General features: G+C 47.4%; 1 protein-coding gene across 2 annotated transcripts; it reads right to left on the bottom strand.

Moving 5' to 3' along the window:
• Window positions 1-319: 319 nt before the first annotated feature.
• NUFIP2 (nuclear FMR1 interacting protein 2) lies at window positions 320-23,256 on the bottom strand. 2 transcript variants are annotated; one of them, XM_058037414.1, is made up of 5 exons: window positions 23,020-23,256; window positions 18,476-20,191; window positions 10,876-10,908; window positions 10,249-10,303; window positions 320-9,636 (listed from the first exon to the last, which is right to left on the bottom strand). In XM_058037414.1, the coding sequence occupies exons 1-4, from the start codon at window positions 23,201-23,203 to the stop codon at window positions 10,251-10,253; spliced, it is 1,986 nt and encodes a 661-aa protein (XP_057893397.1). In that variant the 5' UTR covers window positions 23,204-23,256; the 3' UTR covers window positions 320-9,636; window positions 10,249-10,250. The 2 variants fall into 2 exon arrangements, with proteins under 2 accessions (XP_057893397.1, XP_057893396.1); XM_058037413.1 differs by having other exon boundaries at window positions 320-10,303.

Raw genomic sequence — 23,256 nt, forward strand, 5'->3', positions numbered from 1 at the left:
TTTGCTGGGGTGTGTTTGGGATTGAGGTTGCAAATCCCCATTACAGGAGCAGATTCATTCCTATTTATTTTAAGCTGGGCTGAAGTGAGGTGGGGCTCACACTGAGGGAGGTTCAGACCCCCACTGCTGCACAGACACCCTTGTTTATTTCCCTCCCTGCCCTCTCCTTCCCCTGACAAAGTAAAGGACACCTGGATCCACCCCACCTATGTACACACAGCTCCTGGGCTCTACGGCCAGCACAGCCAGGCCTTTAGGATCCAAAGCCAGGCTGCTCCTTGAAAACGCAACAAAGAAAGTCACACTGACACCCACAAACTTTAAAATTTTTATTCAACAATTTACATCACTTATTGTCTGTCTTAACGTATTCGATCTACACAAATTTCTTTTTTTTTTCCTGATAAAATAATAAAATTTGGATAAATTTTGAAGACCTGTTGGTGCAGAATAAACAAAATTTCAGGTAAGGTTGTTTTTTTTTTTCTTTTTTTTCCTTTTTTTTTTTTTAAACATTTAGTGTGAAGTATGACATCATTGGTAAAGATACATCATGCCATTACAGCTCATGGACATTACCTATCCTTACAGTCCGTGACATCACCCACACCAGCGCAAGGGGCTGCGCCAGACACAGCTACAGCAGGTTTTACACTAAACTCCTCTAGCCACCCTCTCACCACCGGGAAAACGCTTTTCCAGCTGGGCACACCGAGTGCATTCACCTAATCAGAAATTACCGGGGAGGGGAGAAGGAAACAAAGACTACCTTGACTGATCCGTGTGGTCGCACACTACAACATGGACACCAAAGAGGGGCTGCCCCTCTCCGCAGGTCAGAGGTAATTCAGCTCCTGAGCAGGTAGAGCACAACCCCTCGCAGAGATTTGAATACAAACCAGGAACGAAATGAGAACTTATCGACGGGGAAGGGGGGCAGGAGAGGAGACAGACCCTGCCCGGCTCTGCCTGCAGGATCCCTCCAGCCCCGGCTCGCGGTCATGTTTTGCACCGCCCTTAACACTGAAATATTCAAGGAAGGGGAGAGAGGGGCGTCAGTCCCCCCCAGTAAACAAGTTGAGGACCTTCAGAGGCTGGGAAGCCGCTGAAGGTGTGTAAGTACACGTGTGATGGTAGATAGAAAAGCAGCCCTGTTCTGTATGAAAAAAAGCTGTCAAGTTAGTACAAATTTCTGCCATGGCGAAGGGAACAGGAGGAGAAAGCTGTCAGGGTCCCTCTCCCGTCACAAAATCCCGACTCTCCTGCACACAGGCTCTGGGCTAAGCAACATGTTTCCAGAGGTGATACCTGCAACCCAATGCACCTAACGCGTGAAAACAAAACCAAAATAAAGCTCTCACCCCTGAGGCTGGAGGGAACCCAGACTCCGCTCCAGCCCCGCAGCGGGATAGTGAGGAACCCTGTCCCTCCTGCCTCACAGTGGGAATACACAGCAGTAGGATTCCTCTTGGTTCATTTTGTCATTAGAAGCCTCGAGTTTGCCCACGCCACCGGCCTGCAGCGCAGTGGACTGGTCTCCATCCCCTCCCCAAAGCTGCTTGGCGCGGGGGCCTCCCTGTCCCCATGGGGACACCACTGGGTGCCACCAGCACGCTCTCCCCGGAGACAAAAAGGGCACTGGTTCATCCGACAGCACAAAGTGTATCTGAAACACAAGCCAGCACACCCCGCTCCCTCCGATTCAATTACTAAAGTAGGCTCTTTAAAATAAAAAAATAATATATATATTTATATAGCTATACAGAGAGATACAGAGAAAGCAAAGGAGAGAGAAAGGCTACTAAAAAAATCAAGAAGCGCCAGTTTTCTGCTACAGCTGTCAGCAAAGAACTGTCACCTTACATCATACCCTCCGAGATGGTGAAGAGAATGGAGGCAATGACAGCACAGGAATGCAAAAGAGGGCAGATAAGTCACTTCTGGTAATGAGACACAAATTAAACTTTCAAAACATGTGCATAGCTTTATTCATCTGCTTCAAACTAACCTTTTCATGGAGCTTCAGCGAAACCCGAGTGTGCAAAATGCATTTCTAAAAAACAATGCAAGCAAGCTTTCACATTTACTGTGGCAGAAGTACAGAGAGACTCGGACAGAATCATCACACGCTGGGGCGGGAGATGGAGAACCCAGAATTGCACAGCTTGGAGTTCTGAGTCACTGACTGCAAACACAAGCGTTTGGATTTCGTTAACTTCAAGCAAGGCGTGTTGACTTCTCCTTTACAAAAAAATCTTGTAAACCCCACAGAAACAAGAACCACAACCTGGCAGGGAATAAATCCCCTGGATAATGGGATCATGGTGCCACAGAGAGCCTGAACTCCAGCAAAGCCAGTTCCAGACCTCAGCTTGTTTTGGCTCTGCAGGTGAACCGTGGCAATGCTGATTTTTTATCCACAGAAGAGTGAAGCAGCTTTTCCTTCTCTCCCTCCCACTCCCCTCCGAAGTCACAGGTGCCACTGCACAGGACATCATCCCCAAACTAAGACAGCCACCACACAGGCTGGAGGCCAGCTCTCACTTTGATCCCAGGGGTCACTGGGACACTAAGGAACCCTGTGGATGGGGAGTGGCCCTCGTGGCCACATCCCCAGCTCACACCCCACCACCTCTCTCCAGAAAGACTAAGCACACATGCAAGGCACATTGAGTCAGATGTACACACACACCTCGGTGTGCAAAAGAGCAAACGCTGTCTGAAAAAGAAAATACTAACTAAACAGGCAGAAAGCTCTGGCCTATGTATTTGTAGACTATTTTCCAGGCAGTTGTAATCCCCAAGTGTTTTTCCTACACGACTTTAGACCTTCCTTACTCTTACCCCACTTTGCAGAGAGGTACTTTATATTCCTAAAGGATCTTCTATAAATAGTCAAGTAAAATCCCTTTTTCCCCTCCAGTAAACTCCTCCTCCAGGGTACACATCCCCCACCATGGCCTAGGTGTGACCCACAAAGAGAAGAGGCTCTGGACCTGCCTGTGCCTCACCACAGAGCCTTGATGCAGTGAGACCTCCCTCCAGTGCTCCCTAAGCCTTTCACTGGCAGGTTTGGGCTGGGTGGAGGGCTTCACCTCACTTTTTTCTTGGAAAACATCCAAGCCCAGGCACCAAGTGCTCTCCAGGTGGAGAAGGAGCTGGTGGGTCCCCAGCACTGGGATAAGGGCAGGACGGAGGCCACGCAATCCTTAATACTGCTGGTTAACTTCACATTGAGACAAAGCACTCAAAAGAGCTTTTTTAGAGATGAGCAATTTCCTTCTATAGATAAATTCAAATAGAAAACAAATATACTAAAACCAGAGACGAGACAAGAGCTGACTGAGGTGTTTTCTACCTTACAAGTTACTCAGGCACCTTTCCTGCACCACCAGCCACGGAGGAAGGAGAAGTTGAAAACCTCAGGGATTTGCACTACCCTTCCAATAGCAGCTTGAGAAAAGGAAGGAGAGAAAAAGAAAAAAGAAATAATAAAAAATAAAAAAGCACAGTGTTCTCTCAAGTTAAAAGAGTTCTCCTTTGCTTGCGTTTGCATAGAAATTCCCATAGGTCAGCACCAAAATCAGGTCCACCCCTGTCCCACACCCCAGCTCCCCCAGTTCCTACACTCCCCCAGTTAGTGGCTGTGTTACAGGAGGGTTCAGCTATCTGCAGAGGAACTACACGGTCATGTTAAAAAAAAAACAAAACAAAACAACAAAAACAAAAAACAAAAGTGCATCACACATTCTTGATTTTCAGGGTTACTTATAGCAGCAGCAGCAGCATTAATCCAAGACAATGAACAGTTGTAGATTCGTTCTTAAATGCAGCAACACTTAATGAAATGTCTTCAGGGAAGGGCATAAGAGGGTCCTTCTCAAAAATGAAAATTAGACTATTCAATATGGACAAAAAGGAGATAAAACAAAATTAAAGACACAATCTTATTTACATTAAAAAAACAACATTCTTGTTAAAATATCTTTACAACACCTAAGCAAAAAAATATGTATTTTAAGAATAAAGCAGGAACTCCTAAAGCAGTATCCATTTTTGGAACCCTTATTTAGCACCTGAGGAAAGACTGTATGGAAAGCAGACAGGCTGGGGATTTTTTGTGGGTTTTTTTTTTTTTTTTTTAGAAAACTGTAAGTTGTATTTTTGCTAAATGTTCAGAAGTTCGCAGTACACAAGTTTCATACCACAGAAAGAAATGAGCAATTCTTTTTTTGTTGGTTGTTTGTTTGTTTTCTTCTTTTTAAAGATCTTCTACTCATTAATAAGGCTGTAGAAAAGGGACACCGCTATCTTACAAAATGGCTTTAGAGCTCTGGACATGTTGTATGAAGCTTTCTGATTAACAGTCAAGATAAATCCAGCTCAGCATCCCCGGGTGAGGGCACAGGCAGGACTCCTGCTCCAGTCCAGCACAGGGAATGGGTCTTGCCCAGGACATGAGGCCACCACAGGGCTCTTTCACCTCCCCAGACATCCACAGCTGCACTCTCCTGTTGCTTTAGAGGATCCTGGGCAGGGCAGAGGAGCCAGCCTGACCCTGGGGTGTGACATGTACTGGGCAAACCTCTAAAGCTCTGTAATCCCTGGAAGGCAGCACATGGAGATCTCCTTCCGCCAGCCCTGGTTCCTGCTGTGTGCACTAGGAAAAACACTCTGGTGGTGGCCAAAGCCAGAATTACTCTGGCTTTCTTGCCTACCCCACCACACCAGCCCTTCTCCTGCCTTACACACCAGTGTGAAAACGTGCAGCAGCTTTGAAGTGGGTGAATCCTTGTTCTCTCCCCTCCCAACCTCACCAGCTCCCTTGTAAACAGCCTCTCTGAGAAAAATCACAACTGATGGACGGACAGAAAAGCCTTCTAGGGATGAGAGAGTAATAATCTGAAAGCTTGGGACACCACAGCAATTTACTGAATAAAGATCAAAACCTGGACACACAGGGAAACTACCGGCAGTTCTGGCTGTGAACGCCATCACTCCCAGATGTCCCTGAGGTCACCCACTGGCCACTTGGGAAAGCACACCATGGTGTTATTGTCACACTGCCTTGAAGGTGAAAGCACTAATTACACACACAACTGGGAGCACATCTTCCAGCTCTTTTTTTCCCTATTTTTTTTCCCAGCAGGAAGGAATTTTCCTTTCCATTTAGCTAGCTGGCTCACACATCACCCACTCCCAGGCGCTGGACTCACAACCTAGTGAGAATTGGGTTTCTTTCCACATTTCAAAGAAGTCCACAGCAGCTATGAAAGGCAAAAAAAGCGGGATTTACTAGTTCAGAAAGGTTTGAAGTGGGTTAGTGACAGAATCCACGCCCTGGAGGTACCCACTGGTCAAAGAGACAGGAGATTTCTACCAGGTTTCACAGAGGATCGAGGTGGGTTTAACTTAACTAAACTAAAACCAAACTCCAAGCAAAGCTTGAAAGCCATTGCTTTGCCAATCCACCAAATGAGTGGAGTGGGAGAGGGCACTGAAGGCCCCAAACCACTGTCATGGAGCAGTTGTTAAAGCACCTCGTGGAGCACATAAACACTCCATGATGCACCAAAAGCACGCAGATCCCAAGCTGGATCTGGGCGGCATTACACACTCCAGTCTCTATTACACAAGACCCTGTACAAGACACACCCAAAGGAACCTGCTGGCAGAGGAGGAGAGGTGGGGAATGACCAGAGGAGAAAGGAGAGAGCCCCTGCCTGTGCAGGAATCCTCACTCCAACAAACAGCCTGGAAAGGGAACCAGAGGAAAGGGAATCACAACGGGAACAGAAACAAGAGAGAAGCCTTAACCTGAATTAGTATCCTCATAGCTAATAAAAAAATAGGTCATGATCTCACCCTTAGTGCTGCTTTCCAATACTAGACATACTGGAGGGGTTTTGATTTAAAACTTTCTTTACTCAGTGTAATGCAAACAATGGCACAAATAAATACACGCTCACTCTCCTCACAGGTCAGATGCTCGCCCCCACAGACACCCTCGGGTGCACACCCAGGACAGGAGGCTGCTGCTCCCCTTCCCAGGCTGTATTTGGTTTATGCTACAGTACTAATACTCTGAGTCAAACAAAAACAAAACAAAACATGAGACTTATAGCAGTAACACCTTATCGTTATTTCAATGTGCTAAATTAGTCACAGCTCAATTTCAGTTTGTTTTTTTTCTTTTTTTTTGTTTTTTTTTTTTTGTTTTTTTATAAGCTTACACAAAAATAATCAGAAAACAGATTAAATCTTAAGATATTTTTAATAAGTGCTCAGTTAAGAATTGTGTGAGGACTTGGGGAGGACTGCAGACAGCGACAGGGTGAGTTACACGACAGCACGAGGAAGTTCCTTCCATGGTCCTGCCTGGCTCTAGGCAATTGTCTATCCCAGAAACACCAGGGAGCCGCAGCTACAGGAGCTCAGAGAGAGGAATTCCTAACTGCTTAGAGCTGAGCACACGCCGTGGAGATCACGGAGACAGACAGACAGACAGACATGTGAACAGAGGATGGGCAGAAATACAGCAGAGAAGGCGCTGCCGAGGGTGTTTCTGGATGGGTCCCGCTGGCGAGGCAAAGCCACAGAGATGAGCATCAGGGGGAATCCAGCCCAACCCATCGCTGAACCGAGCTCCTCTCAGCATTTCTTTCACTATTCAGGTGACAGACTGGACTAGGCCAACATGAGAGTCCTCAAATATTCAGCAAGACTCAGACCTTTCTAGAGGCACAGGGTCAGTGCTGCTCAACTCCTGCACTGCCCCAAGCACAGACCTGGGGCAGGGGTACAGGACAGCACAGACCCCAGGGAAGCAAAACAAGGTGGTTTTATATTTTTTTTCTTTTTTTTTTCTTTTTTTTTGTTAATGGAACCCAGCCCTTAAGGCGACAAGTGACTACACAAGGCAAATAAATACACAGCAGAGCCTTAAAGCCAGTAAAACAAACTGGAAACTTTGCTATTAGCCTTCAACTTTTTGAAAATAATAATAATAATAAAAAAAAAATGGAAAAAGAACATTTCTTCCACCTTCATTTTCCCAGCCCCACTATCCAGTTTGTTCAACACTTTAAAGCTCAGGAACGCCCCAGCTCTTCAGCAGGGGAGCTGGAGGCAATTCCAACTTTTGGCAAGCAGTTGGGAGACTCAACAGAATTAAAAATAGGAACGTTGGAGGACTAGATGTTGGGCACATCTGTAAACATGTTATGCATCTCAAAGTTACACACACCTGCAGAGGTGGTACAAGTTTATAGGTGAAACAGAACTATTTGCGACTGGCCAACCACACATTTCTGAACCTGGACTGATACAATACATGATGACTATATAGTATCACACTCAGGATTATACTATATAGCTCTGGATACATCAAATGGAGTAGGCAATCCATAGTCAAATGTTTAAGCGTGGCAGAAAGCGAGCGTCTTACACAAGGTACAGAATTCAGTTTCATTGTCCCACCGTGAACTCAAGTGTCTCATTCAGGAACAATCTTATTAAAAGTATAAAAACAATTTAAAAAAACACATGCTACATACTCCTACTGAAAAAAAAAAAAAAAAAAAAAAAAAAAAAAAGAAAAAAAAAAGAAAAAGAAAAAAAGAAAGCAATAGAATCATCGAATATTCTGAGTTGGAAGAGACCCATCAGGATCAAGTCCAACTGCTGGCCCTGTGCAGGACACCCCAAGAATCCCACCCTGTGCCTGAAAGCATTGTCCAAACTCTTCTTGCACTCAGACAAGTTTGGTGCTGTGACCATTTCCTTGGGGAGCCTGTTCCAGTGCTCAACCACCCTCTGGGTGAAGAACCTCCTCCTGCTATCCAACCTAACCCTCTCCTGACTCAGCTTCAGGCTACTCCCTCTCACTGGTCACGAATGAAGAGGTTGGCACCTGCCTCCCTGCTGCCCCTCGGGAGGATGTTCTCCCCTCAGTCTCCTCTTCTCCAGCTGAACAAACCAAGCGATCTCATGAGGTTTCCCCTCCAGACCCTTCCCCATCCCCATGGCCTCCCTTGGGATGCTCTCTAATCGGGGTCTTTTTTATGTTGTGGTGCCCAGAACTGCCCAAGAACTCGAGGTGAGGCTGCACCAGTGCAGAGCAGAGCAGGCCAGGTCCTGCTGGGCCTGGTGCCCCCCAGGGCACTGCTGACTCAGATCCAATGGGCCACGGACCAGGAGCCCCAGCTCCCTTTCCATGGTGCTGCTCTCCAGCCTCCCAGTCCATCCAGGGCTGCCATCCCAGGTGCAGCATCTGACACTCAGCCTTGTTAAACTTCAGACAGTTGGTGATTGCCCAGCTCTAATTTGTTGTGGGCTCTCTGCCCTAGAGGGTGTCAACAGTTCCTCACAGTTTAGTGTGTCAGCAAAATCAGTATCTCTTTGAGTCCTGAACCCAGGCTGTAATGAGATGTTGGGCTGAGGATGGAGCCCTGTGGGACCCTCTGGTGACTGGACAGCAGCCCCATGTCTTGATGGCAGATCTAAGCACAAAGGATATTCCAAAATTTTGCGTTTATCTATTCCTCCTAATGCCCCAGAGGGTCCAGTCTCATTTTAGGAGACACCAACTGCTGCTGATTTGGAAAGCCAGGATTAGGCCACCAACACCCACGATGAGCACTGGGTACATGGGGAGCTGGGGCTGGCCAACAAACCCATTTCTGCTTTGTTCATTACTCACTCTTGCACTGGACCCTGTGAACTTTCCACCTTTTAAAAAAACCCAGAAAAACTACCCGACCCCCAGATGATTGGGACACATTACACAAGCTGCAATGGGACAGAGGGGTTAACACAGCTGGAGCCTGCGCTCTGCTCAGCCTTCCCTACCACTGCTAGGAAGCTTTCCTTTCCCTGGGATTATTTTTTTTTTATTTTTTTAAATTATTATTTTCATTCCTAAGTCCTCCATTTTTTTTGTAATAAAATATATTTTTATTAAGAGATAATTAGAAGCAGAGCCCGGAAATACACAGACTGCATTAAAATATAAAAGAGCATTTCCAAGGGGCAGGAAGCCCAGCCACTGGCGTTCTATGGACAAATTGAAAAGGATTCAAATTCCCATTTTTTTATTTTTTGGGTTTTTTTTAACTTTTTTCATTTTTTTGTTATTTTGCAATTTTTTTAAGAGAAAAAATAATTCAAGAAGGGTGAAAGTTAGCAGAACTCAATTCCTCTTCAGTTTTCCAATGAAAATGGGAAAAAAATCCAGCACATTTAGTGTTAGGAGACAGATAGAGCAAATATGAAGCACCTACAGTTGAAAGCAGAAGATAGTTTTTTTTGTCTTTTTTTTTTTTTTTCTTGCTCCCAGTAATACAATGGCATTAAACTGTGGGAACAGTGGGTTTTTTTTTTTTTTGTTGTTTTTTTCTCCATATTAAATGCCTAAACAGATTGCTTATTTTTCCATGTTGTCTTTTAAAATGAAATAACTCTTCAGTTGCAATAGTCCAACGTGTAACAGGAGCCAGGTCAACTGTGTGACTTCACCATGCATCCTAGAACTGCAGTATTACCATCTTTCCCTCAGCAGAATGATCCTTTTAAGACAATATCACCAGCATAGGATTGCTGCTTTACTCCTGGCAAAACATGCGGATTTATAATTCTCTGGAAAAAAAAAAAAAGAAACTCTGCAAACTTCAAGGCGTTTCTCCAGCATTCAATGGAAAACAAATCAGAAAAAAAAAAATAAAAAAGAAACCAAACAGGGGAGGTGGAAGGGAAAGAGGAGATGAAGGATGGTGATTCATCCTGATTTCCCTGTGATTAGTGTGTCACTACAGTCACAGAACAAGAAACAGAAACCTTGTCAAGTGGAAATGCCTCTCCAGTGGGTTGCTGTTGCCCATGCAGACGACAGCAGGAACTTTGAAACCGGGTTTGTAATTGAGTCTGTGTTCCTTAATCACTTGCATTCACTCTTTAAACAAAAACAAAACAAAACAAAAATGGAAAAAAAAAAATCTATTCAGTACCGGAGATTAAATAATCACGTGTGTAGTCTCGTTGAAATAAATTTTCAGATTCCTTAAGAAGTCTAATTACTTTCAGTTGCCATTTTTAAATAACTATATATATATTTGTATATATTATCCTGTGATTCTAGTTATGGTTCCTCTGCTGCACTGAAGATTTAGAAGGAGCATAAAAGCCTTTTTGTCCCCCACGAACAGCACAAATGCTGCAGAAAGGTTAGAACAGGCAGTCTTGTCTTGCTACCTTCATTGATCCGGGCGATCCATGGCTTCATCATAAGTGATTATCCTTTTGGGATCTGGAAAGAAAGCAGAATTCTAAGTTTTGGACAAGCTACTTTCAGGGCCTGTGGCTGAAAATAAACACAAATACTTGGCTGTTAAGAGACTTTTCCTTTGGATGTCCCCCTCCTGCCAAGCCACCCCAAGGCCAGGCTGGCTCCCCCAGAGCAGAGCTGCTCCCCACAGCAGCACACAGGTCTCCACATACAGCTCTCTTCACAAAAAATTTCCTCTCAAGTGACTTGTGGGGATACACCAGAATGTAAAACTTATTATTGGATGCGACATCCAACACCAGAAATAGAAAGCAATTTTGTATACACATAAGGAAGAGTCATTAAATCTAATTTGACACTGGGTTTATTGCTCTTCTAGAGACTCTGCTTCTCTCCAAGCAGCTCACCATTATAGCAAAGCTTTTTGTCCTGACTTTCAGCGATCTGAAACAGAGATAAATCCAGACTACAAACCACAGGAGTTGAAGAACTGAACCCAGGCATCTCCAGACACAGAGACAATCCACTCTCATTCGTCCCCCCTCCCAACAGAAAGAGCAATTTGGTTCATTTATCCCTTCCAACATCCTTACCTTGCTTCTGCAAATTCCAAACCGCTTCCATTTCTGTGGAGGCAAAAGGAGACCACTGTTATTATGCAGATTGATGCTGCCATTAGAGACCACTCCAAACACACTTTAATTTTCCAACTGTGGCAGTTGTGCTGGGGCTTTCAAACAGAGCCAACCCCTTCCCACCCAGCAGCACAGCCCCATCCCACAGGACAACACAAATTTGACATGAATAATCCAGCAATAAAAGGCAAAGGCATAGCTGTAACATGGTCTTAAGGGTCAGAGAGCCAAGCTGAGCATCAGAAATGTCATCACCATTCACCAGTCCTACATATCACAATCTAACTTCAGGCTTTACTACTCTGACCCCAACGCTGCTTTGCACATTACAGCCTCAACGAGGAGCCTGGAGAGATGATTTTTCCAAGTTGATGCTTAGTGAGTGTGAAATGAGAAGTGCTGGACACAGCGAGCTGCACATGGTTCACAGCATGTGTGTGCTGAGGCACCAGGCAAGGGCTGCAGCTGGGAGAACATCTCTGAGAGCTGCTGCCAACACTGTCCAGGAGCAAGGTGCGATGCTCTACACACCTGCCTTGCAGGTCTTCCCACACTTTACCTCTACAACACGTTTGTAGGCTAAAGACAAACCCTTCCCAGTTCTCCCTGGACACGCACATGCTTTTGTTTACCTAAGAAATAACAGCAAAGTTAAATGTTTGTTTCATTAACGCTGAGAAACAGAAGGCTCTTCCCTTTAAAACATCCCCCAAACAAAGATGCATCTTTAGAGAACCATTCAAAATAACTACTTTGAGCTGCTATCACGTTGGAATTTCATGAGCTAGAATATTTTTGAAGATGCTGACTGTACCCTGTGCCCAAGCTCAATAGACAAAATTATAGAAAATGGGTATTAGTCGGAACACAATTTTCCAAGAACCACTTTTCAGTCTCTTTTCAGCCAGAAAGGGTGACAGGACCTTGGTAGAGGCTAGGAAAAGGGAATGCTAAGAGATTATCAGGCCACATGGGATGTGCAGTAAAGCACAAAACAAGGCAGTGAGTAAACCAGCACAGGAAAGGAAGAAAAAGCCCTACAAAACCCACGATGTGTGCCAAGTGTCACCTCCATCAATTGCCTCCCTTCTCCAACCCTTCATCTGTCCTTTGTCCCCTACAATCTCCAGCTCCCTGGGGCAGGAAATTGCATGCAAATAAATATTGCCAGCCCTCCTTGCACAATTAAGCCTTTTGTAAGGAAGGCCCTGACAAAATTTTACGAGGTCTGTTATTTTTGCGTCAGGATAGTAACAGCAACACTTTGCACTTCTATAGGGGAGCCCTAAGTGCTGTGGGAACAGTAGCCAGCCTCTAACACCCCAGGGACAGGAGCAGGCTGGCGAGGGACTGCCTCCCTCATCTGCCAGATGCAGATTCCCCTGAAGTAAAATGAACCAGCTACTAAAATTACCTCCTGTGGAGCGAGTTTTCCATTCAGCGCAGTTTGATGCATCATTTCCTAACAGCTAAAGAACATCTCCCATTTTAACAGCTTTCCCCAAAGGCACAGGACAGAAAACTACTCTCCAGTTGTTGGTTCCTGCACATTAGAGCAATGCTTGAGCATGAAATACAAGGCAGAGCTGAAGCACCACCCACCACCACATCCCCATGCACAGACCATTGTCTTGTGCACCTTTATTTGGCTTTAACTGCTCTGGACACCACAAGAATGTGAACTCCATGTATTAAAAAGAGTATCTGACAATAGGACAGATATACCAAAAAATTACTAAGTTGACAAAACTCTGTTTAAAAAAAAAAAAAAAAAAACAAAAAACAAAAAACAAATCTAAGCCATTTCAGACTTCAATTTCCCTTCTCCTCCTTCAGAAAGGGAGGTTGGTGTAAAGTGTCCTGGACATCCCAGACACCTGGACACACTGGCTGGCAGATGCTCAGCAGGACCAAGCTACAAAACCAAAGACCATCAGCAAACAATGCAATAACAGCTCTTACTAAATATCACCTGTCACCAGCAGAGCAAGGTCCTCCCCTCCACCTGACAGCACAGGGGACAGCACAGGTTAAAGCACACTGACCAAGTGACACAACTTCACTTGGGAAGTTGCAAGGGAAGGGAAAAGAAAGTAAGTTCCAGGCTAACTGCAACACAAAACTACGGAAAAAAGGGATTTTTTTCCATCTTAAAATGGAATTGTATGATTTATTCTTCTTTACTTGGTAATACAGCTAAGTTTTCCTGCCAGTTCAAGGCTGTGATCACCTGTGAATGACAAAAGGCACCGTGACAAATGCATGGCCACTGTCACAGGGTGACCAGGGAGCTCAGCAGAGCCACTGCTGCCCAATGCCTGGCTCCAGCCAAGCAGAAGGAAAGACAGCCCCCAAGAACTGGGCATGCAAGAGGCCCCATGCCTGCTTTCAGCCCTCCTTCTTTGAGCTCAGAGCTCTTTTCTTGAGCTTCTTTTCCCTGGATAAAGCTCCCAGAGTGAGTTTAAGCAAAGGACTCCTACAGCTGCTCACCCTGCATGAGAACAGGGGCATCCTCACCACCAGCCCCTGTCCAGTCTCTCAGATACTGCCCCAGAACTGCTGCTTTCCTGCCCAACAGGAGCCACCACTCCCAAAACCAGACAGGGGGCTGGAGAAACACCAAACTTTCTTCTCCAGTGGACTCCAACCCAGCTGGAGAAAATGCCACCAACAAACCCTTGCACAACCCAGCCCTACTCCGGGGGCAGAACGAGGTCACCTCCTGTGCCCCTTCCAACCTCTCATTTTCCAGGATATTTCTTTACAATTAGCTGGCTTCTCCACAGCCCTCAGGCTGGTGGTTTGCTGAGGAACTGCCTGGGGCAGACAATCTCAGCCACATCCACCTAAACCGCTTTTTTCTGGGGACTATCACTGAAACAAAGGGGCGCTGGAGGAAAGCTTTGATGTCAGGAAAGGACTAAGGCACACTCTGGTGAATTGTGCTGGGATTCCTCATAGGTCAATAAACTTTACAGCAGGACTGGTACGGAACCTTGGAGGGTAAAAAAGTGTTTCTGAAATAACCTGCTAAGGCAGGCATTTTTACACACATTTTCCTTGCTAGAGAGGCAGCCCCTGCAAACAGAAGTGTCTGCACAATGCCATGCTACTACTTCACTGTCCTTATAAATTCCAAAATTGTCCCTAAAATACAACAGTAAAGAAATAACAAGAAGGGACCATTTTTTGTCTGATGTTTGCTGTTTGCACCTGCAGGACAATGATTAAGTACAGGGATTGCCCTGGAAACAAAGGAAAGTACTCCATGCTGTGGAGACTCATGGCTGTACAGCATACACTGTACTCATCCTGACAACTGGAAAGAGCAGGGACTGGAAGGAGAATTAAATCAGCTTTTGCCCCACAGCTCAAGCCCCACAAGGCCATAACCAACAGAGCGAGCTCAAACCCCTTCCCACCTCGGGGGGATGGGAAACCAAGGCTTTTTCCCCCCCCCCCCCCTCTCCTGATGTAAAGGATGAAAATTGCTGAATTCACAGCTCTGCTATTTCTTCTGACCCAGTTCACCATTCCGGCGAACGCCACTCCTGGCTGGCCCACGCTGCCTTGCTCTATTTTCCATGCTGCTCTCCTGCTTCTTCATGCAAGCAGAGATGCTGCTGCTGCAACCGAGGTGCTCAGAAGGAACAAAGCAGCAGCACAGGCAGAAATTCAGGGGCAAGAACAAGGGAAACCCTGCAGTTCCCTCTCCTCCACCCATGTGGTCTCTGCTGCTGTGCAGCTGAGCTGGAGGCCTCAATTATTTGCTTTTTAGCTCAGGACAAGCAAATTATTGAGCTTCCCACCACAAAGCTTGCCATCTAGAGCTCAGTGTTAGTGACAGCCTGGCCTGGAAGACTGCAATTGCCTGAACATGACAAAATTCTCCAAAGTGTTGACAACTATTCTGATATGAAGTGCTTCATCCAGCTGTCTTTAAAAGAAGGACTAAAACAGTAAAAGAAGATGCTGGTTTCAATGCAAGCAAAGCTGACATACACTCAGCCTCCTTATCTGAAGCACCATAATATCTGCAAGAATCAGTTTTACCTCAAAAAGATAAGGATTTTGGCAATGCCACACCAAGGCAGAAGTTCAACTTCTAACCTTGACAGGGGACAATGACTTGAAATGAGAGCACCACTCCTTCCTGGGCCTTCCAGTCTCCATGTGAAGCCCATCCCTGTCTCCAAGCACATCCAGAGCAAGCCCACCAGTGCTGAGCTACATCAGATCTCCCTTGGTAAATCAGACCTGTCACTTGTGAGCGTTTCAAGGCACCACCACAAACTGCAGGCAGCACGGGCTGTCAGTGAAGGCAGCCACGTTGAAGGATTGTGTTTTACACTCAGGCACATCAGATGATCAAGGGAGTCTTTCTGCCCTTTAAAGAGAGAGGGGGAAAAAAGAAAAGAAGCAAGGCACGGAGCAGGGGTACAATGAAACCATCAGGAAAAGTCTCCCACAAGAACAAGAGAGTGCATCATCATCCTTGCCTGAATGTTCCCAGTGCTCTGGAGAAAAAGCAGTCAGGGTACAGGCTAGGGAACACAGGAATCCTGCAGCAGGACCTCGCTGTGCTCTGCAGCCACCCAGCCCTGGCAGCACTCAGGGACACTGTGCTGAGGTACAGGAGCACTGTACCAGAGCCAGCTCTCTCTGGGTGCCACCTCCTCCATCCATCTTTCCACAGGGAAGCCGTGAAGCAATTACAGTTTATAATGTCCTGTGCAGTTGCTGGGCAAACCACGCACAGGAAAGCCTGGTTTGCTGGAACAAAGCTACTGAGTAAGCTGGAGGCTTTCCCAGAGAAATTTACAGTCCAGGATGAGGATCCACACAACCTGGTCACACCTGCAGGCACAAACAGTGCAAGAAAGAGTGTGCACATTTGTGACATTCAAAGCACTGCAACCACTCACACTCATTCTTCTCTGCAACCCCCAGAGCTTCATCCTTGCACTAAAACATGGAGCTCAGGGTAGAGAACACCAGGACTCCACACTCACCCCTGTCCTTGTCCTGTGATCGTTTCCCTTTGTGTTCATAACCCCAAGGGCAGGGCAGATGCAAAGATCAAACTACCCAGACTTTGCTCAACAGCAAACAGATCAATCTGAGAGGGAGAAGTTCACGAGATTCTCAAAATCAAAACCAAACAGTCTGAGGGCCCGGAATGCCCTAACACCGACCCAGGCAAAGCCACAGGCTCTCCCCAGCAAGGAGAAAAAGGCAAATCGTGAAAAGGAACCGAGTGAAATCTCTCTTTTCCTACTGCAGAGGAACTGGCTGGCTTGGAGCTGGACCTCAGGAAAAGAGCCCAAGATAAACGGAGAGCACAGTGTGGGAATTAACCCCCGCACTGCTGTCCTGCAATCACACCCACAGTTCTGCTTTTGAGGCATTTCACAGCCAGGGTGGGCTCTGCTGCAGGGCCACGGCCATGAAGAGAGGACAGGAGGCACCATTCCTCCAAATATCCCTTAACCCATCTCACCCCAAGGATGAAATGCAACACCCGCCATCATTACAAAAGTACTAAGACCTGGCCTGATCTCTTTTTTTTTTGAAAGCTTTTGACCACTAAATAGGAGAAAGATAAGCCCAAGGTGTTTGGAGCACCCCGTCAGTGCATTAATGACAATGCTGATTAGCAACAGCCATCATCGTTTACCCCTAAGTAACACCCTGAAGATGGCACATACATAACGTGAAAAAGAAATCAGCAGAGATGAGTGCTGGGGCAGGATCGGGTATCCCCAGGCCATCATGAGGATGTTTGCTCTGGATGCTCAAAGCAAGACCATTCACATGCAGAAGAAGAGCAGAGAACAGTATTTTAACGGGTGCTTTAAGTGGCCATTCTTGCCAACAAATGTAATTAACTCCTGTGTTTAGAAGAGCTCCACGCAGCCAGGCTTTGAAGTTAACACCTCCTTGAGAGGACATGGGATGGGAGTGTTCTTTATTTTCCTGTTGTTCCTATTGTTTCACTGAGGTCTGCCTTTCACAGCAAGTGAGAATGGGAGAGCTGATGAGCCTTGCTGGCAGCACAATTGCTGCTCCACAAGTTCAGGCCGACAACAGAGAGACAAACAGAAGTCTAGGGAATATTTTCAAAATTAAGAAAAAGATCACCGAGGATTTTCTTCCATGTTATGCTTTCTGATGGGAGAATGGGATTTAAACTGCAAGCAGACACAAAAAACGAGACTAGAAAGCCTGCTTTAATGCTGGAATAAACTGAGTAGAAGGGAGAGGACCCAGATAAAATCAATTGATGAACACTGTTCTCAAGAATACTAGAGCTTGAAATGTTAACATCTTGAGAGGGAGATGACCTGGAAAAAATATTTGGAGTTATTATTTTTAAATGACTGGGCTTGTTACTGTTACAAGAAGGCACTCGAGTTTATGCCATACAGACTTTGTGAAGTGGTAATTCATGAACTTTGCAGAGGGTGAAAAGAGCAAATTTGCCAAAGCCAAGCAGCCACCCTCTGCAGAGGGGAGCAAGACATTATCCCTATATGCATGTGGAATACTAAACAAAAAAAGGCATGATCGCCTTGCTCCCTTCAGGGCAGAGGGGTGCAGGGAGAGGGAAGGGGGTCAGAAAAAGGAACTGCCCCAGTGTTGGTCAAGAGTGAGAAAATAACACTGTGACAAAAGGGAACACCCAACCAGGCTCCTGCTAACACCGAGCCAGCACCAAAAGCCAAACGCTGCCTCAAGTCCTCACACTTCTGGGGCTGAGGCTAAAGCAGAAAGCAAGCCATGCCACAGGCTTCCCTCTCTCCGTTCCCATTTTAAAGTGTCTGTATCGTGTCTGAGTCATTTCAATCTCAAAAAAAAAAAAAAAAAAAAAAAAACCAGGAAAAAAGGGAGCTGGACTACAAAGAACTCCATGAAAGCAATAAAATCATCTGAAAGATGTGGCCTACAAAGACAAGGAGAGAATTCAATCTGCAGCTCACAGAGGAGCTGATAAGAGAAGATTGGTCTTGCTGCCGCCATAATACTCAGGGGCAGGGAAAAAGTGTGTGTGGGGCACACTTAAAAAAATAAATCACACCTACAGTCGTAGGAATAATTTCTTCTTCCTTCAAAGCCATGATTTCATGGTCTGATCTGCCCAGGGGACAAGCTGCAACACTTTGGTGGCAGAGGTGTGAGTACAGACTAAGAAGCCTTCACAGTGACAGAACAGCACCTGGTGCAGCTGGAAAAGAGCAGCTGAAACCACACATTTAACTCCTTCCAATGCTGGGTGGCTCACGAGGACCTGCTAAGTATCATCTCTCTCAACATCACTCATGCTTGTCCGCGGGAACGGGGAAACAAATACCTCTTAACATTAATTAAACAACCCTTTGAGTAACTTCCCCAGACCGTTATTGCCGTGAGAGGATATGCAAGCAAAGAAAAGGGTCATTTTTAAAACAATTAGAATTGCTGGAAGGAACATACCATGTTAGAATATTGCACTTCTAAAAATAAAAGAGAATAAAAATAAAAGAAGAGAACGCCCTTAGGCAGCAAGTGAAGCCATTACCTTTAGTGTGATATAGAATAGCAGCCCTCAGGTCAAAAGAACCCCAGCTATCTTTCCTTTCTAGGCCTCTCTGGTACCTCTGTTCTTTGGCGGAGGCTAGCAAATTGTTCGTAGGAGAGGCCAGAGGATTCTCTACTTCATAGTCTTTTGAAAGAAACACTAAAGCACCTTGGCTACCGGTGTCTGCCTTTTGTAGGTCACCTGTGTGATGCGACTCCAAGGCTAAGACACCACCCTCAACAGCAGTCCCAGGCTTAAGAACAGCACTAAGAATTTGAGGGCTAGTCCGTTTATCCAGCTCATAAGCCTTAGGAAACACAGGTTGTTCAGTTCCTGAGGGAATGATTTCAGGACACTGTGAAACCAAAGTGGCAGGATATTCCCCTTGAAATGTCACTTCCATTAACTGATTATCCGCAGATTTCCCCACAACGGTTTCAGGTCCAGCACTGGGCTCGTTTATGAAAGACAAGCCCCACTGATTCTGGAAGATATCCCCCAGGTTCTGCTGATTCGTCTGTGAAGGGAAATCGACTTGTGCTGTCCCCAGGAGCACAGTTTGCATATTTGAAGGGTAGATAAAAAGGCCAGATTTCTTTTGTTCGAGGGCTGTCGAAGTTGTACTCATGTCCTGGGGTACAGACTCGGAGGAGGAGGTCGATGGTACAGTACTAGCAGCAGTGGAGAGCAGTGGCTGGGCCCCTGGGGAATACACACTTCCATCAGTCCCAGCAAGGATTGGCCCGTTGGAGAAGCTGGCAGAAGTGACAGATTTCATAGCAGACATGGGGACCTGGGACAGTCGACTTGATGATGTCTGGGCCTGAGTTTCCCCAGCAGATGATGAAGACGATGAGGATGACGTGGATGGGGTTTGAGCTGCTTTGTTGAGGTTTTCTTTAACTTTACTTGCATAACTAATTTTGGGAACAATTTTAGCACTGCTATTGTCCACTGGAAAAACTGGGGGTGGTTTAAATAAGGTCCATGAGTCCTCTTTAGACGTAGCCGACGATGCGTGCTTCCCTTTGGGCCGGTCATCAAACTTCTTGCTGCTAATCCCAGGTTTGGCATCAGAGTTTTTCCGTGGTACATCCCCGAGCCCAGGCTTCCCCCTGCCTGCTCCACCAGCCCCAGCCTCATATTTCCAAACAGGCTTAGTATTTTCAATTCGGTTCCCCTTTTGTTCACTATAATCAGGCTTGAAACTCTCAAGTTCCTGTTTCAAGGTTGGCGCACTGACCTCCTGCTGCATTATTTTGTCCTGTACTAGATTCAAGTTCTCACAACCCTTGGCACTGTTGCGCCTGCCTTTCCTTTTTTTAGGTGTGGTATATCCACTCTCGGAGCCGCTGCCATCGTTGTCGGCCCCTTTGCCTACGTAGCCATTTGTGATGTAGCTGGAATTGTTGGTCACCACGCCGTTTGGAATAGACACTCCCTCTGGCTTGTCTGAGGACTGGTTCTCTCTGTGTTTGTTTTCGTAGGACTTCTCATTCTTTTTGTCCATGCTATTTTTCTGAATGAAGTTCTTGGTTTTGATTCCAGCTTTCCCCAAAGCACCGGCCTTCACAGTCTGCTTTGGGGTGACATTAGGATCTACGAGCTGCTGGCTGCCATTGGGGACCCTGGATCCTGGGGCGGTGGCTTCATCAGAGCACAGGCCCTTCAGGGACGCCTCTCGCTCTCCTGCGTTACCATTCAGCTCTCCGTAGCCTAGAGGGAAGCCAAAAACAGCAAAAGGCAAGAATTAGAATGTGAAATGTTAGACTTGCCATTGCAGAAAGCTGCAGTCAGCCCCAAACATATCCAGTTTCCTCGTGCAGACATTTTTAAAATAGGAGAATATCTAGTCTCTGAGGTAAAGCTGCATAAATTTATTTGCTGGAACGCACAGCAAGAAGGGTTAAAGCAGGAAGGACCAGCCATGACTGCCTCCCGCATAACTGAGTGACACACAGATAACATAACAAAGCAAAAGAAAATACAGATACTATGCCAGGAAAATATACAGTACTGAAGATCACTGGCAAGCTGGAAAGCTATTTCATCAGCTACTATTTCCAGGTCACAGAGAGGAAAAAATTAATTTCCAGGATGCTTCAAGACAGCGGGATCCACTGCCTTTGTGACAAGATCTGTGGAGGTTCAGGATACACACTGTGAACAAGGGACAATTCCTACCATCTCCATCAGCTCCTGGGCCTGCAACACCAGCAGTGCTCCTTCCCACCCTCCTCCCAAATGCCATCTCAGTAAAGGAGTGGGGAAATAAAGCACAGTATTTCCAAAAGGACACGTGCAAGTCCAGCTGGAAGATGGAGGGAAGAAAATCTCCTCAGAACGTTTCAGGATAGTGACCAGCACCTCCCTACATATGCTCCTGAGCACTGAAAAGCTGAGAGAACTAAGAAATGCATGCCTGCAAGGGCCCTTCTGCTGCCACCAGCAGTGGGTCTCTTCCCCACTGAAAAACTTGTATTTCAGAGTCCCCAGGAGAGCTGGTATGAGCCTGAGACCCAAGAAATAAAGCATTTGCTTGGGGTTTCAACTCATAAAACCATGAGATCGTGCTGCAGACTGAGCTTTACTCTTCCCTTCTGAAGTTTACTCCAGGTCCCATGGTTCTGGGAGTGCAATGGAAGCCCAGGAGAGTCCACACTGAACCACCCCAACTTCCTCTTTTGCTTTTTCCTCTTTAAACACCTCTGGCCAGAGGCCTGCTGCTTTCGAGGACCCTGGCCAAAGCCCCAAGAGAAGCGCTGGAGATGGGGAGAGCACACAGTGCCCTGCTCCACAAACACACTCCAGCTGCACAGGGACCCCTCCTGCACCCGCTGCTCCTCTGACTCACCCGTCCTCCTTCCCCCACAGCCACCGACCCACCTCAGGCTCCATCTGCAGCCACGGTGGCACCGAGTCAGCACTCAGAGGGAGTCCCTCAACAACTGGAGCGGGCAAAACTCCAGCTTGGGAGAAGAATGTTTTTGTTGTTGCTGATGTTGTTGAAATTAACTGCTGTAACTAAAAAATCATTGTTACCCTCACATCCTGGAGCCTCAGATGTCTGGCAGATGTAACAGCTCAAGTTCTGTGCAAGTCGGGAACACAAGAATCCTTGTAGGAATCTTTACAGAAATTCCACAACTGAGTTTGCCGAGGGGGATCAAAAAGGATTTTACTACATGAAAGTATCTGTAACCACCACAACTTCCACTATAACTTTCAAATATGTTGTTAAGAAATTTAATCATAAATACTTCACCCCAGAGAGAACTAGAACAGTGGGATCCCCTAAAATGAAGTATTTCAGAATAACCATGAAGAGGAAGCCTTCTCAAGAGCAGTGTTATAGCTGACCTTGTATGACTCAAGACTTCTGACACCACTTGTTAATGAAACAAAACAGTAAGAGTGGTCATAAGACCATTGCAGATGAGGAGTGAAAGAATAAAATGAAGAACAAAATCCATTTCAGTAAGTCAGTGTGTCAGCAGTTTCTAGTTCCAATTCTCAAGCATTCACAGCTCAGCTGCCTGAGTTTTCTCCAAATCAACATTTGGCACAGCTGGCCTTGGCCTGGACACAGAGGTGCAGCAACCAAAATTTAGGGGAGAGGAAAAAACCCAAGATGGTAAGAACAGGTGAAGAGGATCTGGCAAGCTCAGAAACCGTTTCAGAGTTGGGAAGGGAGGGCTGCCAGCCTAGGCACACATTAAAACCCTGGGCACGCTGCAAACAGTGAAATGACTTCTCAACTTATTTTTGCTCGGTAACTTATTTTAGCGTGTGCCCGATCAGGTCCCTCCCTGCCTGCCCAAGCTGCACATGGGGCACTGCCGACCCCGCTCCGCTGCTTCCAGGCCCCCTCCCACCTCCCTCCTCGTTATGTAAAAGGAAAATTCATGGGAAGGAAAAAAAAAAAATGTACGCGGCACTCGGGCCGGCTGGCGGCCACGCACTCGCTGTGACCCCGCAGAAACCGCCCCAGAGGGATTGCTGGAGCCGGGGAGCCCCCCAGGAACGCGGCGGGGGCTCCGGCCCTGCCCGGGATCGGCTCCCCCCGCGCCACTGACCGGCCACCGCCTCTGCGGCGCTGCCGCCCGGCCAGCGGCGGCTCGGCCCGGCCCGGGGGCCGCAGCCCCGGCCCCGGCGGGGAGGAAGCGGCCGAGCGCCCTGGGCCGGGCCGGGCAGGGCCGCGCCGCCTCCCGCCGCCGCCGGCGGGGCCGGGCCCCTCCGCCTGCTCTGACTCATTGATCCTGGCGCTCCTCAATCGCCGGCTGCCCCCCGCGCCCCCCGCGCCCCCCGGGCCCGGCCGGCGGGGGCAGCGCGGCCCGGCCCCACGTGCCGGCGGGCGGCGGTGCCGGCGGGCCCGCGGCTCCCGCAGCCCCAACATGGCGGACAGGAAGCGGCCCCGGCGCGGCGGAGAAGCTTCGAGCCGGGCCGGGGGAGGCGGCGGCGGAGGAGGAGGAGGAGGGAGAGAAGGGGGGGCCCCGCCGCCGCCCCGCGTAGGTCACAGGCCCCGTCCCGCTGCCCGCTCCAACCTGGTCTCCGCTTCGGCGCCTCCGTGTGCTGCGGGCCGCCGTGCTTGTGCTCGTGGCGGAGCGGCGGCTTAGGCTGGGCTCGGCCGTCGGGCGGCGGCAGGTAGGCGCTCTGCGGGTGGTGGTGGTGGTGCCCGTAGTAGTAATAGTGGTGGTGGTGATGGTGGTGGTGGGGCTGCTCCTCCATGGGGGGCGGCTGGCAGGGCCGGGCCGGGCTGGGCGCTCGCTGCTGGGCCGTGC

The sequence above is a fragment of the Melospiza georgiana genome, chromosome 19, assembly GCF_028018845.1.
Source record: "Melospiza georgiana isolate bMelGeo1 chromosome 19, bMelGeo1.pri, whole genome shotgun sequence".
Lineage (NCBI taxonomy): Eukaryota > Metazoa > Chordata > Aves > Passeriformes > Passerellidae > Melospiza > Melospiza georgiana.